General features: G+C 40.6%; 1 protein-coding gene across 1 annotated transcript in view; it reads right to left on the reverse strand.

Annotated features, from left to right (window-relative positions):
- Positions 1-517: 517 nt before the first annotated feature.
- LOC584197 overlaps positions 518-17,981 on the reverse strand; it is a 34,917-nt gene continuing 17,453 nt past the window's right edge. Inside the window, exons 5-15 of the mRNA XM_030998710.1 lie at positions 14,119-14,151; positions 12,758-12,846; positions 11,783-11,894; positions 11,114-11,220; positions 10,061-10,233; positions 9,158-9,261; positions 8,428-8,622; positions 7,602-7,644; positions 5,775-7,160; positions 5,118-5,175; positions 518-4,554 (exon numbers count right to left, since the gene is read on the reverse strand). Coding sequence (XP_030854570.1) covers positions 723-4,554; positions 5,118-5,175; positions 5,775-7,160; positions 7,602-7,644; positions 8,428-8,622; positions 9,158-9,261; positions 10,061-10,233; positions 11,114-11,220; positions 11,783-11,894; positions 12,758-12,846; positions 14,119-14,151 — 6,132 coding nt within the window. The 3' untranslated portion in view covers positions 518-722. The remainder of the gene's footprint in view (positions 4,555-5,117; positions 5,176-5,774; positions 7,161-7,601; positions 7,645-8,427; positions 8,623-9,157; positions 9,262-10,060; positions 10,234-11,113; positions 11,221-11,782; positions 11,895-12,757; positions 12,847-14,118; positions 14,152-17,981) is intronic.

Raw genomic sequence — 17,981 nt, forward strand, 5'->3', positions numbered from 1 at the left:
GAAGCGAAAATATCAAAAAGTTGGGGTGCAGCCTTTACAGCGAAAGAGTAAAAAAAAAAAAAAAAAAAAAAGAAAGTAAAAACCAGCACGAATTTGCACATATGGGACTGGGAACGGTAAAATAACTATACCACTATGGAACAGGACATTTCTACACATCTTACCAACAATTTTATCTTGCATTGTTGACATGAAGACGAAAAAAAAAACGTCCTAACACAACATTTGCCGATAGATATTGATCAAAGTTCGTGCCAATGCATTGCAAAAGTAAGGGAAGGGACCGTTTAACGGAGCTGACGCGAACATCCATCCGAAGTCGCCATTTTGTTTTTCATTTCATGCAGTTTCGCATTACACCGTACACTGTGGTAGGGGTATAAATCGGACACCAAATCTACCTGCGATCACTTTTTTAGCTAAACTTCTAGTAAATTATAAAAATATTGATGATTTTAGTACCAGTTTGTAAAAAAAAAAATATTGTTTTCGAGAAAATGATGATTATTTTGTTTTGTCCGTTTGTTTGTTTTCCTTTTTTTTCTTTTTTTTTCCTCTTTGAAATGTCAAAGTTGGAGTGCGGCTTTATCGCCGGCAAATACGGTAACACATTCACTTGTTTTATTCCTCCTCAGTCTCTTTATATTTTTTTAACAAAAATAATTTAGTATGTAATATTTGTCGACAATTATATATGGATTCAGAATAAACTTCATTTATAACTATTTACTACTCTTTTTAGACTTCTTTGATTTCTTATGTTTATGCTTGTGGGAAGAGGATTTCTTCTCCGCTTCTTCATGCTTCTTGCTGCTGCTGCTACTCTTCTTGTGTTTCTTGTGATGCTTCTTGTGTTTGCGATGTTTCTTGTGGCTCTTCTCTTTCACCTGACTGTCCTTCTCGCTTCGGGTAGGGCTGGCTGAGGCACTCCCGTCATCCTCGTCGTCGTCGTCGTCCTCTTCTTCCTCTTCTTCGCTCTGCGTGGAGTGTTCGGAGTCCTCCTCATCGACGCTTGGTCGTGGTTTCTTGGCCTCGTGATGGTGGTGATCCATGTCTTCAGCATCCTCCTCGTAGTCGGGATCAAACTGTTCCTCATCGTGTCCCAAGTCGATCAAGGCTCCGGATTTTTTCACCTCGGTGGGGCTGCTTGGTTTCTTCTCTGTAGTACTGGTCACTTTCTGGTCATCAACAATAGAATCTTTTATCTTGCTCTTGTTACTGTCACTATCAACCTGTTTCTCCTCTTTAATGTCCTCTTTTAATTTGACCACCTTCTTTTCATCATTAATATCCATCTTTTCATCTTTTGTGAGATTCTTCTCGGGACTAGCTTCTCTATCATCATCACTACACTTTTCTTTCTCTACCTTAATCTTCTTGACATGTTCTTTGTTAGGGTTAACATCACTGCTTTTGCGTTTCAGTTGTTTCGATTTCTCTTTCTTCACCTTAACTTTTGTCTTCTTTGACTTTTCTTTGACTTTGACTCTTTCATCAAGTTCCTCTTCTTCAATCCTCTCTTCCTTAATTTTCATGGGTTTAGTATCAATCTGTTTCACAGTTCTCTTGTAGGACTTGGTGCTGGAGTGTCGGGCCGGGGACTTGTCCATGCCTCTGTCTGGTGACCGTGCTACGACAACACGCCTACTGTCGCCAACTGTTCCTCCAAGTCTGCCCTCTAGCTTAGAGCCTTTGGGTAGGGGTGAGTTTGTCATCGTTTGGACTCTGGATTTTGGACTGTATCCCGCTGAACTGGTGCTTGCATAATCCACAATATTCACAGCTGATTTTAGAGAATTCTTCACAGTGCCTTTATCATGATCGTCACTAACTACAACAGATTTGGGCTTCTTCTTTTTTGATTTCTTCACTTTTGGTTCGCTAGAATATTTCTCAGCATCTTTGACTTTCTTTGTCTTCTTCACCTTCTCACCCTTCTTTTCTTTTTCAGGTGGCTCCTCATCGTGTGACTCCTTACTCTTCTCTCCATCAGTTTTGATCTTATGTTTCTTGGTTTTCTTGGTTTTTCCCTCCGTCTCTTTTTGCTTCTTCTTCTTCTTAGTCTTCTTCACTTCAGGTTCCTTTTTAGATTCTCTAGAAACTTCATCACCTTTGTTACTTTCCTTTTCAGAATGATCCTCCTTGTCTGGACTCTTTGAACGGTCCACAGATTTTCTGGAGTCTTTCTTCTCATCAGCACTCCTTGCATGTTCACTCTCTTGACTCTTCTTGTCTCGGTGCCTATGTTTATGTCTGTGCTTGGATTCCCTATCTCTTTCCTTCTCTTCGGAGTATTTCTCATCGCCTATCTGCTCATGACGTACTCTTTCTTCCTGTTCCACGTCATAGTCCTTGTCTGTCCTCCTATGTCTGTCCAGATCATTATCCCTTCTCTTGTGTCTTTCGGTATCCTCTGGATACTCCTTACTCCTACCTCTTTCCTTATATCTATCATTGTCTCTCTCTCTTTCTTGGTGTTGTCCTCTTTCCCGATCATATAGTCTTTCACTGTCTGGATCATCTTCCCTTTCTCTTTCATATTCTCTTGGTCGATCCCTTTCTCTATCTCCATCTCGGCGAGTTTCCCTCTCCCTGTCATCACGAGGTCTTTCTCTTTCTCGATCAACATCCCTTTCTCTGTATCGAACCCTTTCCCTGAGGATGTCCCTGTCAGGGTGCCTTTGTCTTTCCCTATCATAACCCCGGTCAGCTTCATGTCTGGCTCTTTCCCTTTCCCTTTCATATCGTTGACTTTCGTAGTACCTCCTTTCATTTTCATATCTGGCTTTTTCGCTGTCATAACGTTCTTGATCCACTTCAGGTAATCCATCTTTTTCATGTCTGTTCTCCCTATCTTGATCTCTGTGTCTTTCATCATCCCTGACTCTTCTAAGATCTCTTTCTCTATCCCTGCCATGATCTCGCTCTCTGCCTCTGTCCTTTTCATGTTCCCTATCTCGTTCACGCTCTCGATCCTGTTCTCCGTCTACTGTTGCATCCTTACCCTTATCCTTTTCTTGGTCCCTATCTCTTTCACGCTCTCGCCCCTGTTCTCCGTCTTCTGTTGAATCCTTACCCCTATCCTGCTCATTTTTCCTATCTTTGTCATGATCACTCTTTCTTTCTTTATGTTGTTCATGTTTCCTTTCTCTGTCTTTAGACCTGCTACCATCTTTTGTAATCTCATCTTTTTGACAAGACTCTTCCTTTGGAGTCCCTTTCTTGTCTCCAGACTTCTTTTCTTCACTGGATTGACGAGACTTTGATTTACGTTCTTCTTTCTTTTCCCTCTCCTTTCGATCTTCAGAATTGCCTTCCTTGTCTCTGGCTTTCCTGTCCGTACTTTTACTTCTATTTTTGTTTCTGTCATGGTCTCTTCCCCTACGCTCTCTATGTCTGCGCTCTCTACCTTGAGGATCTCCGTCTGCATAAACAGGTTGTGGTCCATCTGGATGAGGGTATCTATGGTCTGGTGGAGGGTACCTGGAATCCCGAGACTGTCCCCAATATGGATTGTCCCTTCTATCCTCCCTCTGATCCTCAAATCTAGGATCAAACGGGAAGTCTCCAAATGGTCTGGGAGGTGGTCCCCTCTCTGGATCGAATGGAGGGAAGTTAAGTAGAGGGAGAGCTGGTGGAGGAAGACCTGGTGGAGGGAGACCAGGTGGGGGGAGCATGGGAAAAAGTGGTGGTGGTGGAAGTGTAGATGGGTGGGGTAGACCTGGTGGTGGCATTAGTGGTGGACCACCTTGCCGAGGACCCTGCTGCTGAGAGCCCTGCTGCTGGGGACCTTGATGATCCTGTGGAGGTCTCTGTGGAGGCCCATGGGGTGGGAAACCTGGTGGAGCATTTGGAGGTCTCTGAGGTCCAGGGGGTCCTCCTGGTGGGCCATAAGGTGGCCCCTGGGGACCTGGAGGTCCATTTGGTGGTCCACCTGGATGAAGACCGGGAGGCATGTTTGGAGGATTGAACCTGTCAAAGGGAGGTTGATCATTGTTCCTCTGGTCATATTGGTCATACTGTCTACTCCGATCGTCATATCGAGGAAACCTTGGTCCAAACCTCTGATGACCTCGGTATGAATATCCTCTCTGATTGTAATACCTGCCTCTCCCTCTTCCTCTTCGCCTGAAATCTGGTTGCGGTGATAGCGAGTGGTCTCTCCTCCGTTGGTACGGTCTATCCCCCCTCTGCATATATCGTTCTCTTGACATCTGACGATGTCTGGGGGAGTATGACCTTTCTCTTGATCTATACCTTTCTCTCCGTGGTCTATCCCTGCGCTGTGGAGAGCGAGAACGTGAAAAGGAACGTGATCGTGAACGTGTCCATGAGCGAGATCTACTCCAAGACCTGTAGCTGGATCCTGAGCGGGACCAGGAGCGAGACCGTGATCTTCTCCATGAACCTGATCTTGACCTTGATCTGCTACTCCAAGACCCAGAACTGCTTGACCTGGAATAAGAGCCACGCAATTTCCTCTTCTGAGCTTGACAAAATTTTTCCATTTCTGCAGCTACATCATCCTTCACTTTTTCTGGTTGATCAGGTTGCCTAGAAACAAGAAGTAAGAAGGAAAGAACAATAAATTCAAAGCCACCACTAAAAACGTATCTCAAAACACAATTTTTCCTTTTTTTCCAACATGTTGTTGAAACATATCACCATGTAGAATAGGCCCTTCAAGGTGTACATGTATCTCAATAAAGTATTAAAATCCTTTTATTTTCTGAAATATTGCAAAAGGAGAAAGGAAAAGTATGTTTTCTGGCTTGTGATTGCACTTTGATAGAGATCTTCACTTAAAGCCCATCTGTACTAGTTTACAGGTGGGATAAGACCACCCTGCAAGGTCACTGACAGGCGGTTATCTCATCAAATCAGCTGTCACTTAACATAAGAAAAAGAGGATCATGGGTAACCAACGGGCACCACTTCGGCATTGTTTGCTATATAGAGGGCACAAGTAGATTTAAGTATTACAGTAGGGCTTTAACATGTAAAATTTAACCTAAAATTTAACCTAAAGTTCAGTTAGCAATAAAATGAATGCTTTCTTGAAACCATGTTCATTACAAAGCTTATAAAAGTCATCGTAATTGTGAGACTACACTTACGTATCACTCTTTGCTTGATCAGATAAATATGCCGAGTCTTGACTCTGAGGTTTGGTTTCTGAGGAGAAAAAGAAAGAAATGGTGAATAAGCAAATTGTAATGACTATATATCTTGGTACATGATAATCAATATTTGAATTTATCATCACTGTACTTTTCATCTTGATGTGAATGTAACATGTAATTTTCGGACAATGCACTAGAGAAAATTTAAAAAAGTAACGGACATTCAGACTAACCTTTTACACTTAAACATCATTCAAAACTATTTTGCTTACAGTGTATGTTCTTAATATTTTGGACGAGCACATACCTCAAGACTGAATAATATGAATGGCCTTCTTCGTCTTCCCCTCTCTCTTTCATCCTTTTATTATTTTTCCTCTCTTGATTTGTACGTAGTCAGTTTGTTTTGCTTGTAAATTAAACAGTTTGGCTATTGGGATGCATTTGCTCAGTGTTTTTATTTAAGTAAACCAATGAAATAAAATAAAATATAAAATCAAATCATGTTTTCATTTTTTTTTTTCTTCAAATACTTATTTTGTCCAGAGTTTGTGTGATCTTTCAGAAAACTCCCAAGGAATTAAGAGATTTGGCATCTCTGAACTTACTTTAAGTAGTTCAAAAGGGTTCTGAAAAGGAAGAGTTTTGTACCTTGAGATGAGACTTCTGGCTGAGGTGCTGCTGCAACTACCGCTGCTTCTGCTGGAGGTGCTGTATTGATGGGTGGTGGCTTACTGAAGTCTACGATGACAGGAGCACTAACATCCTGGAGACCTGGAGGGGGTTGGGTGAAATCTACGACAACAGGAGGAGCTTGGCCTGCCATCACTGGTGGAGGCTGGGAATGAGCTGTCTGTGTTGGTGCCTGGGTTGGAGGGGGCAGTGATGTCCCTTGGGCTGTGGCATGTGCCGGTTGAGCAGTAGCAAGCACTGTTTGATGAACTTGGTGTACAGATGTTGGTATGGCGCTGGTATGGGCTGGTGAATTATGTTGACCAGGTTGTGGTGGATGTTGCCCTGGTTGTGGTGGATGTTGCCCTGGTGGTGGAAGTTGACCTGGTTGTGGTGGATGTTGCCCTAGCTGTGGAGGATGTTGACCAGGTTGTGGTGGATGTATACCAGGCTGTGGCGGATGTTGACCAGGTTGTGGTGGATGTTGCCCTGGTGGTGGCAGTTGACCAGGCTGCGGGGGAAGTTGCCCTGGCTGTGGCGGATGTTGCCCTGGCTGTGGCAGATGTTGACCAGGTTGCGGAGGGTGTTGCCCTGGCTGTGGCAGATGTTGAGTAGGTTGCGGGGGATGTTGCCCAGGCTGTAGTGGATGTTGCCCTGGCTGTGGGGGAAGTTGCCCAGGCTGTGGTTGATGTTGACCAGGCTGCGGTGGGTGATGACTAGGTTGTGGTGGATGTTGCCCTGGCTGTGATGCTTGCTGACCAGGCTGTGGTGGATGTTGACCAGGTTGTGGGGGATGTTGACTAGGCTGTGGTGGATGTTGACCAGGTTGCAGGGGAACTTGACCAGGTAGCGGGGGAAGTTGCCCAGGCTGTGGTGGGTGATGAATAGGTTGTGGTGGATGTTGGCCAGGTTGTGGTAGATATTGACCAGGTTGCGGGGGATGTTGCCCTGGTTGTGGTGCTTGCTGACCAGGCTGTGGCACGTGTTGAACAGCCTGTATCAAAGGCAGACCAAGTTTTTGTGAATGTTGCTCGGACGGAGGAGGCTGGTGAAGATGTGTTGCAGGGTGTTGCAGGGTTGGAGGTTGTTGCAGGGTTGGAGGTTGTTGGTGATGCCCTACAGGAGGGGCAAGCGATGTTGCAGGAGGAGGATGCTGGGGGGCTTCAGGTTGATGATGATGTTGTTGATGAGCCTGATATCCTCCTGACTCACTAGACTCTGATTGTTCATTGCTTTGTCCACCATATTCCCTTCTTGAGTATTCCCTATCATTATAGTCATTGTAGGACCTGTGATGATATGGACGAGAGTTGTACGGTCTGTATGATTCTCTCCCTCTTCCTCTGTAATAAGAGCCGCTCTCCCCTGAAAAATAAAACAACATACAAAACAACCGTAAGTATGCAACACTACTAGCAATACAGCTGAACATTCAACGTTACAAAAGCAAGATCCTCATTGAAGATTCATGGACTGCAGGGAAAAAGTGAGTCAATAGTGTACTGTATCCCATCTCCAGAAAGACCAACTGCCATTGTAAATACCCAGGACACATTACAAAAAATATTCCACTGATATTTTTTTCATCTGCGGTTTAGTTTCACAATCATTCACATGTACAAAAGAGCTATCTTGTTACAAATGGATACAAACAGAGCCATCCACATCATCACGATGTCATGCAAATATTGTGTAATTAATGTAGATTCTACAAAATTTCACGTGGAAATAGATCATTAAAGATATTTGCTAAAATGTCAATGATGATTAAAACTTAACTTACAACTTTTAAACGGTTAAACTTACCCCTATAATTGTCATCACGTTTCCAGTCTCCTTCATTTCTTGGCTATGTGAGGAAAAAAGAGAGATTGATAGATTTCAAATCATCTTCCAAGGTACCTTGTATAACTGGGTAGAAGAGCTTGATTAGAAAAATCACTAAGACAAAAGTGTTTTCTTAATCATCAGTCATTTATTGTATATTGTGATAGTACTATCATAAATTCATTGTGACAAAGATGCTATGCACATTATGTCAACCAAATATCCAAGAAGTGAGACTAATGCTGAGCAAGGTAGTTCCTTGCTTTTGAATTGAACTATGCTTACTGTAGGGTTGTTGAAAGGAGATGAGAAAAACAGATCAAAGGACTATGGTAGGAAAACCCTGAGGAATGGAGATGGTGCACACTAAATCCAGTGTTCCCAGGAAATATACTGTAAGGTTTGTACTGTAAACGCTTTGAAGTATTCATGAATGCACTATATAAAGGTTTATTATTATCCTTATTAGCAAATGACTACATGGGTATGAGGTTAACCAACATGTATGTCTCAGGAGATGCTCCTGCCACAATTGATTTTTGCTTTATTTCATATAAGGCATAGGATTAGGGTTGTGGTTGCAATTGGGCTTTAGGTTAGGTTAGGTTTAGGGTTAGGGTAAGGTATAGTGTTTGGTCCAGGGTTGAAGTTAGGAATTGGTTAGTGTAGGAAATGAATGCAGAGCAATTTTCGCTGGAGCGAGTGTCGTACAACCAATTCTAAAACACTGATATGGATGCCTGGCATTTTTGTCTCATCTCTCGTACAGCGAGTCCCACCCTTATTCCAGCTAAATCATTCTTACCTTGGAGTGCCATCGGTCATCCTCCCAGGAGCCGTGGCTCCTCTCTCCTCTTTGTTCTGATGGGGGTGCAGAGGTAGAGGGGGGAGGGGGTGGAGGTGGTTCCTCTTGAGTTTGGGGCGGGGGTAGGGGAGGTTGCTGAGGCTTGGGCTTTGGGCGTCGCACGTAGCTGGTTTCACTCTTGAAGCTTAGCACAGACTATGAGGAAAAAGGTAGAATAGCAATGATTAAACAGAAAGCAAAACAATTTCAAATAGGATAACATACAACTGAAAAATCACCACCAGTAATTAGTAAATTATCCAGTGTTTCAATTGTTTTTACCGCATCAAACCTGATTAGCAGGTTCTTCTAACAATAAGTTGGTTGGTGGACAGTGTAATTAGTGAATTATGTGTCTGAGAGAAAGGCTGTAGTTTGGCAATTTCCAAATTAATTTTGTTAGCTTAAGAAGAGTAAAATCGTAACACATTCTTCTAGCCATTCTTCATGAGTGTCTACACAGCCATTTAAACTCTTCTATACTGTCGCTTAGAGCAAAGACACGATATCATTTCAGAGTTTCCTCGACAAGTCTTTACTTGAAGGAACACAATTAACTGCTGCAAAGCTGTAGGCTATACCTCTGGTTACTTGTAAGTCTTGCATTTCAAGCTACAGCACATGTGCTCTTGTGCTATTTAGCGTTCAACCCACCAAGGCTAAGGTTGCAAGTTTGATCGAGAGTGCTTACCTTTCTGAGTTGCTGATTTGGCACAAGGGAATTAGGCGATACGTCCTGCTCATTGCATATAGGACATGTGTGATCATCTGTCTCTAGCAGAGAGTTACGTATACCTACATACACAAAAGGGAGGAATTGTTTTGTTAAAATTACAAGTAAAAGTGCTTGCTTGATACATCTGAATGATTTCAAATTGGATATTTTCCCAGGAATAACAGATAACATAACAACATTATTTGGCAAAATCTGACCCACCTTCACAAAAAATAAGTAATTTTTTGAAAACTTTAGTCTTGACAATTCTTTGATAATACTGTAATAAAATTGAAAAAAGGCTTGCTTGATTGACATATATGATAGTTTTGCCTCATAAGATTAAAGGATCATAGGATAAAAAAGCAATAAACTTTTCTTCCTTACAATTAAAGAGACAACCAATGCTTGCCGTAAAACAGAAACATCTTGCATGTGAAACATGAACATTTTTTAGTGGTCCAGATACGACACGGTTTGTATGTTCTCTTTTGCATGTATTTTCATGCTTTTAATTTTTGACAGTTGTTATCTGACAATGTATCATTTGTAATGTATTGAATATACCTTGCGGCAGGTAAAGCTTTCTGCTAAACAAGTTATCCAATAAAGTCTAGTACTACTACTTCTACGACCACTTGTTGAATTAAAAATTGCTACTGTTGCAACACACAAAAGTTCCTGGGGGGCGTTTCACAAAACTTGTCATCAATGACAAATGACAGGTTTTGTTATAAGCTATTGAAATCCTTGCTTCTGATTGGTTATCAGCAAATTTGTCACTGATTTTTGTCATTTGTCATTGGAAAAAGGCTTTTTGAAACGCCCCCCCCCCCTGGTCTTACAGAACAAACTGGTGCTTCGCTGCATCAAACTCACATTCATCACAGAAGCTATTCCCACAACACGGGATGAGGACAGCATCGGTCATCAGGTTCTCACAAAGCTTACAGAGCAGTTCGTCTGGAATCTCTGGTTGCTCCTCCTCTGGCTCCGGTGTGCTGCTCTTGACGAAGGGCGGCTTCTCCTTCTTGCCTATCAGGTATGCTTGCCTGGATGATCAAAGATAAAGGATATGCAACTTGTTACTTTCTTTTTAAAAAAAATTTTTTATGAAGGGGTGATTTTTTTGTCATTTATTGTTCTTCAAATTGGCAACAGTAATATTTTTATTTAATTGCTACATTGTTAAAATTAAAAATTTATTTCATAGAAGAAAGAGGACAATTTCAATCAAAAAGCAATGATTTTGAATCTCACAACATACTTCCAATTTAAGGACTTTAAAGCTTTACTTTTTAAACTTCCTGGGGGGTGTTTCACAAAGATCCTAAGTAGAACTTAACTCTAAGTTGGACTTAAAAATTATGGACAGCCATTGGAGTCTTAAAATGAAATATATTCAAAAGCAGAAATTCAAGTATTTTATACTTTTTTATAAATTCCAAATCCAGAACATGAAATCTCCTTGATGATAGAATATATGAATGATTTAAATCAACATTTTATGCCTTTCAAAATAACTTCTACAAAATATTTTCAACGATGCTAACGGCTTTCCATAATTTTTAAGTCCAACTTAGAGATAAGTTCAACTTAGAATCTTTGTGAAACACCCCCCTGGCATCAAACGCGATACAGTCATAAAACAAAGAATGGATGCAGCGTGTTCAGATATTTTTGCTATTTCAACAATCTCTCTCGACACGCTATACATTTTGTGTATAATGGAAAATGGCATTCTCGCAGAATCCACTCAAGCTTACACTGAATAGTCTGAACAAATATTGTCGAAACACAAAAATCTTAAATTTTAGAAGAACTAGATAATTGGATTCTTAACCCTTTGCTGAAGGGAACCTGGTGGTCTCTGTGTTAAGCCTATGGGACCTATAGAATTCAGAAGTCACAGGGTTAACCAAGGTAACTTACAGGTCCATCATGGGTATGTCCAACGTTGTCATTCTGGATCTTGGGATTCCTGCGCTGGACTTCATCATCATAGGACGACTTGTGTATCCACTCTTATTATCATCATCCTATCAAAACAAGAAAAAGAAAAGAAAACAATAAAATAATCCTTGACATCATTCTTAACAGAAAGCTTTCTAATCGCCTTGGTGATATGATATAAAGTACTTTATTTGATGTAAAGAAGACATACAATTTAAACATAATATAAAGAAGACTTTTCCAATAGCACTATTTATTTTGCACGATTTTGTTCGAACTTTTACCAATCTGTTTCTCTAACTTTTCAGCTTTCAGCGATACTCTACAACACTAATGTGAAGAGAATGCAAAATCTCACAATGTTATTTTTCACCTTTTCCAGAACTCAACCTATCCTTTAAAACGGGACTGAACTACTTGTAGCTACTTGCCCCCTATATATATAGCAAACAATGCCTTAGCGGTACCTGTTGGTCCCCTATGATCCCCTTTTTCTTATGTTAATTGAGAGCCGATTTGATGAGATAACCACCTATCGGTGACCATGCTGGGAGGTCTAATCCCTCCTGGCCCCAAGTAGTGCAGATAGGCTTTAAATAAATGCTTGGATGGCAATGTTTTATTTTATCATAGAAACTAAGTACTTACATTATTTATATTGGGGCACCTGTGCTTGAAGTGTCCAGCCTTGTTGCACTTGTGGCAGATGTAGTTTCGTGGGGGTGGGGCATTGCGGTTCAGCTGCCTTGTGTCAATATACCTACAGAAATTAAACAGAAATGATAAACATCATAAAGAACCTATATATGGTGCTGTTGGGGATACAACAGATGACAACATCTTGGCCCTGTCTAATAAAGAGTTGCGATTGATTGTGGCAATGCCGTGTCTAGTAGATACATCAACGGACTGTGATCACAGGGTTCACTGTTCCGAGTACCTTTGGCAAGAAATTAATCTACATTTCCCACTCTCGACCAAGGCGAGGTAAATGGGTACCTGGCAGGAATGAATTCCTTTCAGTGCCCTAGGTATTGGAATTTTAATTAGCATTTCATCAAACAAGACTCATCCACTTAAAAATCTGGACCCAGGTAATACTGCTGCTTACATTGCAGCTTTCTTCTCATCTGGGCCAGCACAGACCAACAGTGTTTATCAGAACCGTACTCTCTTCCTCTTTAGGTGCTTCATCTCTAAACTTTTTGGCGATCATGTCGTTACACCACCCTCTGTTTCTAGCCTACTCCATCAGCACCAGCTTATCTCATACGTTATTTCCCCCCCCCCTTTTTTTTTGAAGGGTTTCACCCCTCATATTGGCAAAGGGGGTATCTCGCCGAGCGGCGAATGCCTACCATCGTTTGAATTTTGGATTCTCCAACTTAAGCGACAACGTCTTACTACCGGTTGTAAAGGCTTACGACTGTTTTGCAAACGTTTATAACTGTTTGCAGAAAAACAATTTCGCATTGCAACAAGAAAAACATGAAAACTGTTTGCGAACTGCCTTGCAACCTATTATGAACTATGGCGACAAAACCCCAAATTCGCTAAGCTCGCAAGCATTTGCCGCTCAGTGAGATACCCCCTTTACTGCCTCCTTGTTTATTCATTTCTTACCTTGAGGGGTTGTATTCCTGGCCAGCCTGCATGACCATGGCGGATATCTTGTCATCTTCAGAAGCATCTATGGACACCAGATCTGCTCTCTATGGGGTTGTAATATGGGACAGGTATCAAATACATAATCAATAACATTGTAGTTGGTTCAAAGTGAGATAAGTTTATACAAGGACTTCCTGGAAGAGTGAAGGTTTGTTACACCTACATGGTTGTAAGGTCCATGACACAACATACTTCAATGTGTTCTGTTCCCATGACCTTTAGACTAGCCAGAGGGTTTACAAGGTCCACTGGACCAGGGACCTCGGTCTCAAAAACCATTAATCTCAAAAACCGTTCACAAATGGATTAACACTACTAGTCCTTTTTTCCTTTTTATAACACCAACATACCCATTAACATTCAACACACTAGTCATGCAACCTTATACTAGATGGAAATATTTTGTGCAGATCGGAAATAACAGAACAAGGTTAGGAATGGGGCATCAGTTGGAACATAAGAATGTTTTTTTCCCCATCGAGTAACTAGAATACATTTTAAACATAAATCATCATTCCATTATTACTAATGATGCAATTCTTGTTTTTATTGCATTAGTTTCATAACCCAAACCACACTAATACAAATTCTTGAGGTGATCTATCATCACTATTGTAGTTGCTATCTTTCAAGAATACGGTCTTCCAAAATTCATGTGCAGCAGGGTCTCTCATTCCAACAAAAACCAAGACCCACTGGCCTGAATTCACAAAGGAGGTTTGTCAACAAACCTTTTGAGTGCGTCATATGATGCGTTTCAGGCAAACCTTGGTCTGAAACGCGTAAAAAAGTGTCATATGACTCACATAAACCTAGGTTTGTCTACAAACTTTGTTTGTAAATTCGGGCCACTAAGTCTATGGAAGACAAAGCTCCTTAAGTGTTCAATCACCTACAAAAATAATTAGTGATTAGCTAGAATATATCAAATCAACCTCAGAAAAATACACCCCACATTTTATGGGCTGAAAGATACTAAAGAAGTATGAAGAAAATAAAACATGTGGGCCCTATTTTATGCAAGCCCTTACTGTAAACATTGTTATTTTCGCATGATTAATTTTTCGCGCTGAGCGACCTCAAAACATATTTGCGGGTTCTTACATTCGCGTTGCACGCAATTCAGCCCTTTCAAAATACGCATGAGAAGTCATGCTTATATATTCGCGGTTTTAATATTCGCAAACACCGATTTTAGCGCAAAATCTGCGAAAAAATTAAAGCACCGCCAATATTACGTTTACAGTAATCTATTGCATGTAGTACATTAATTTTTTGTTTTCATTAAAATTATTTCAAAGAAATATTATTCTCACCTTGCTTAGTTGTGCTATAGTCATCTTTAGACCCTGTATGAAGTAAATAAAATGTTGATTACACAGATGAAAAATGCATTTGGTAATTACCAAAAGCGGAAATGCAATAGGAAAGAAAGATTGATACTGTCGTGTCAGATAAATGAAATAAACTTTAAAAAAAACCCTAAAAATGTATCATAGGTTGACCCAAAGAACAAATATGAAAAAAACCCACAAAAACCCTCATCTTTCCTGATAGTTTCCTTTGAGGAATAGCTATAGAGTAAAATTTGCAGTATGGCATGCTGCCTGGGAGTATTACTAATCCCCTAAAGCCTAATAATACTTACCTGAGAAGATCTAACCAAGATTGCTCTCCTTAGAAAGTTACGCCAAAACAAGGGAATTTCAATACAATCTAAAAATTTAATTGACAAAGGTTCAGGGATACGTGCATGTTTGAGGGGCTGGGGTGGATACAGTAGAGTTTCAAAATAAATTCTGTTTCTGAGATTGACAGGAAGTGTGGGGAGATTGAGGTCAAAAGTGGCACAAGGGGTTGCCAAAGGTCAGAATATGCTGACAGACAAGAAAGCACTTCTGAGATTGACAGATCAGGTTTGTGCGGTCAGGAAGGAGGGAGAAACAGAAGACTACACAGAGGGATCAGGGTGATTTTACCCCACAGATCTTGCAGTAGCCCCCAAAGCCTTCCTATAAAGTAACTGGTAGTCCCTGTATTGTGTACATGTACTTAAATCTATGACTATGAAGATTTCTATTTTGTTAAAGATTTGGAAAGAGTTCCCAGAAAAAAGGGGGAATTTTTTTTTTTTGATGCTTTAGAAAACATCAACAAAGTGAGTAAAATTGTAGAGAGTAACAATTTGATGGATTAAATGTTCACTCTGGCTTTGTGAAACACTCTTCAAACATAGCAACCATAACTCCAACAACCTCTCTCTCTTGCTCTGTCTTGCTCTGTCTTTGATTACCTCTCTGTTATTAAAGCCAAGGTTATTTCCCTATCCGTAGGTATTAAGGCATCGTTAAGCTACCTCTTCCATAACTCAATGGAGTACCCAAGTGCTAACGTCATTTTTCGCTCGTCATCCAGCTTACTGGTTCCAAAGAACAGAGCCGGCACATGGGGTTCAAGGTGACATCGTTCAAGCAACAGGTTGGAGAAGGGCAAATCCAGTGTCCTGTGCTGGGGGGCGTTTCACAAAACTTGTCATCAGTGACAAATTACAGTTTTTGTTATAAGCTACTGAAATCCTTGCTTCTGATTGGTTATCAGCAGATTTGTCATTGAAAAAAGGGTTTGTGAAACAGGTCCCTGGTGTGATCACCATGCCAGGGGGTTAGCTAGCATAGAATTGTTGGAACCATCAACCTTGACAACTTGGCCAATATGACGTCACACTTCGGTACTTATTAGGTATGTCTTCATCAACTCGAGATTGCCAAATAGCCTGCTATTTCTGATTTGGGAAATAAGCCTGAAGTTACAAATTGCGTCTTCATCACCTGGAGACTCGACCTCTAAACTCAAGCTATAAGCTCAAGATATTTTGCTCAGCGTTCGCGCATAGTGCTAGTCTTCAGGCTGGTGAGGACGCACCAGACAAATAGCGGGATATTTTACAAACTAGCCCAGGATATATTGGGATGATTATCTCGACCAAATATCCCACTAATTGCAACTTCGGGCTGATGAAAACGCAAATTAGCTGGATAATTTGCAATTGGGATAGTTATAATGGCGGGTTATTTGGCAATCTCGAGCTTATGAAGACATGCCTTATGAGGTTAGGAATATGTAAAGAATTGAGAACATTCTGCAGCAATGGTCGTGCGCACCCTAGCTACGCAGGGCCAGCTGATCATGTATTTATACTAGTGCTGTAACATCACGGATATCTTCAATTCCGTTTAACCGCCAGGCAAAACCGGACGGTTTTTGGTTAAACGATTTTAAATTTTTTTTTTAAATATTGTTTTTTTTTTTTGGACCAACTCTGTCGGCAGCAAGCCAGGTTCGCGTGAAAAAGCGGGAAGGACTTTCATTTAACTGCGAGGTGCATTTGAAGGCGCCGATTTGTGCTTGTGAACTTGTCACAAATAATAGTAACAATGTCGTTTTTAGAAGAATGTGTAAGATCATTAATGTAAATTAAAAACAGTAGAGGACCTAGGAGACATTGCCAGGCATAGTGCCAGGTGGAGGGGCATAAATCGAAACTTATAAAAAAAAAAAAAAAAAAAAAAAAAAAAAAAAAAGGGAAAACGAAACCGTCCAATTGAAAACGGAATCCGCCATGGGCGGTCGGATACCGGACCGTTAAACGTTCGACTACAGCACTAATTTATACTGCACAATACCAGGAACTCCAGGCGTTGTGCATGGTGAATACATAACCAGCTGGCCCTGCGCAGCTAAGGTGCACACAAAAATACATGCGCAGCATCCTTATAAGATAGATACCCATCTCAAAAATTTTACAAGTGATTTGTCTGAAATTTTAAGCAGGTCGATACTCTACATGGATGACCCAATTTAGTTTCACATCTAAAAAAGCAAGCGAAACACAAGCACAATGTGTTTTGTCATTTAAGAGAAATACAATAAACTCTGCATAAGTGGAATCTGTTGGGATGGCAAAAAATAGTCAGACTTAAGCAAAATTTGACTTACAAAGTGTAAATAGCACGTTTTGCAGTTTGGGCCCAAAATTTATTTGACTTGGGGAAACTTTAACTTGTGCAAGATTTGCAGAGTTAACTATCATGCCAGCAGCCATACCCATGGAAAATGAATAAACCCTGGCTTTCTCACTCTCAAACAACCTCACACATCAGCGGAGAATATGGTCAAAGATGAACTTAACATCACACGTCCTCGGGCACAGTAACATCAACAAAACAGTCACACAGCCACCAATCACATTTATGAAGAGAGATCTCAAAAGAGGAAAACTTCAATATGTATTCCAATAACTGGTGTATTGAATTCTCAAGAACGTTACACAGGTAATGTACAAATTGTTACATCTAATATTTCAACTTGACTGCCATCTACGGTAGTCTAGATTTGAAGAGAAATAATTAGTCAAAAAGCAAGTTGAGTTTTAGAAAATAGTTTCACGTTTTGGCTCCATCTAAATAATTTGTTTTCCTTTCCATAGCACTTGAAAATAAAAATATTTTGTGAAGGACTTTGCTAAAACATTTGATTTATGCTAGGGGCAGTCCAACCTTGTTCTTTAAATGAGTCATTTTCATGAAAGGAGAAAAAATTCAGAGAAAATGATTATCTAAAATTGGTTTGGTCGATAGTGATGTACAAACAACTCCCCCGTTTGGCGAGACTAAATATCATGAATTTCTTCTGCTTTTCTTTTTGAGTAATGGAACCCGGGGACGAGACAATGCACTTAGATTAGAACACATCGGTTCAATCTACTTCAAAGTTTCAACTTACATGTTTGAATTTTTATTTGTAGACCACCCGAGGAGTAAGAATGTAAAAATGTATAAATTGTTACCAGGTGAAGACAGTCCTCTCCAATGCTATAGAGTGGCACTACATGGCCATTGTATAAGAAGACATGGCACTACTTGGCACATATGGCCAATCTCTAAAAGCAAAAGGGGCGATTGCTGGGAAATAATTTGGCTCTACGGCAACTATGGGGCTCCTACTATATGTTTACGGTGCCATCATTTGATCAAATCAAAATTAATCATACACCACGCTTTCGGCTGGGACTTGCATGAACGTGTGACCGTAACAGTTGAAAACAATAATCTATGCACATCCATGCTTCAATAAGGTGTTATCTCAATGTCTCCTGTATCAAACAGGATTCCTGTTTGCA

The sequence above is a fragment of the Strongylocentrotus purpuratus genome, unplaced genomic scaffold (assembly GCF_000002235.5).
Source record: "Strongylocentrotus purpuratus isolate Spur 01 unplaced genomic scaffold, Spur_5.0 spur5_contig_861, whole genome shotgun sequence".
In the NCBI taxonomy this organism is placed as follows: Eukaryota; Metazoa; Echinodermata; class Echinoidea; order Camarodonta; family Strongylocentrotidae; genus Strongylocentrotus; species Strongylocentrotus purpuratus.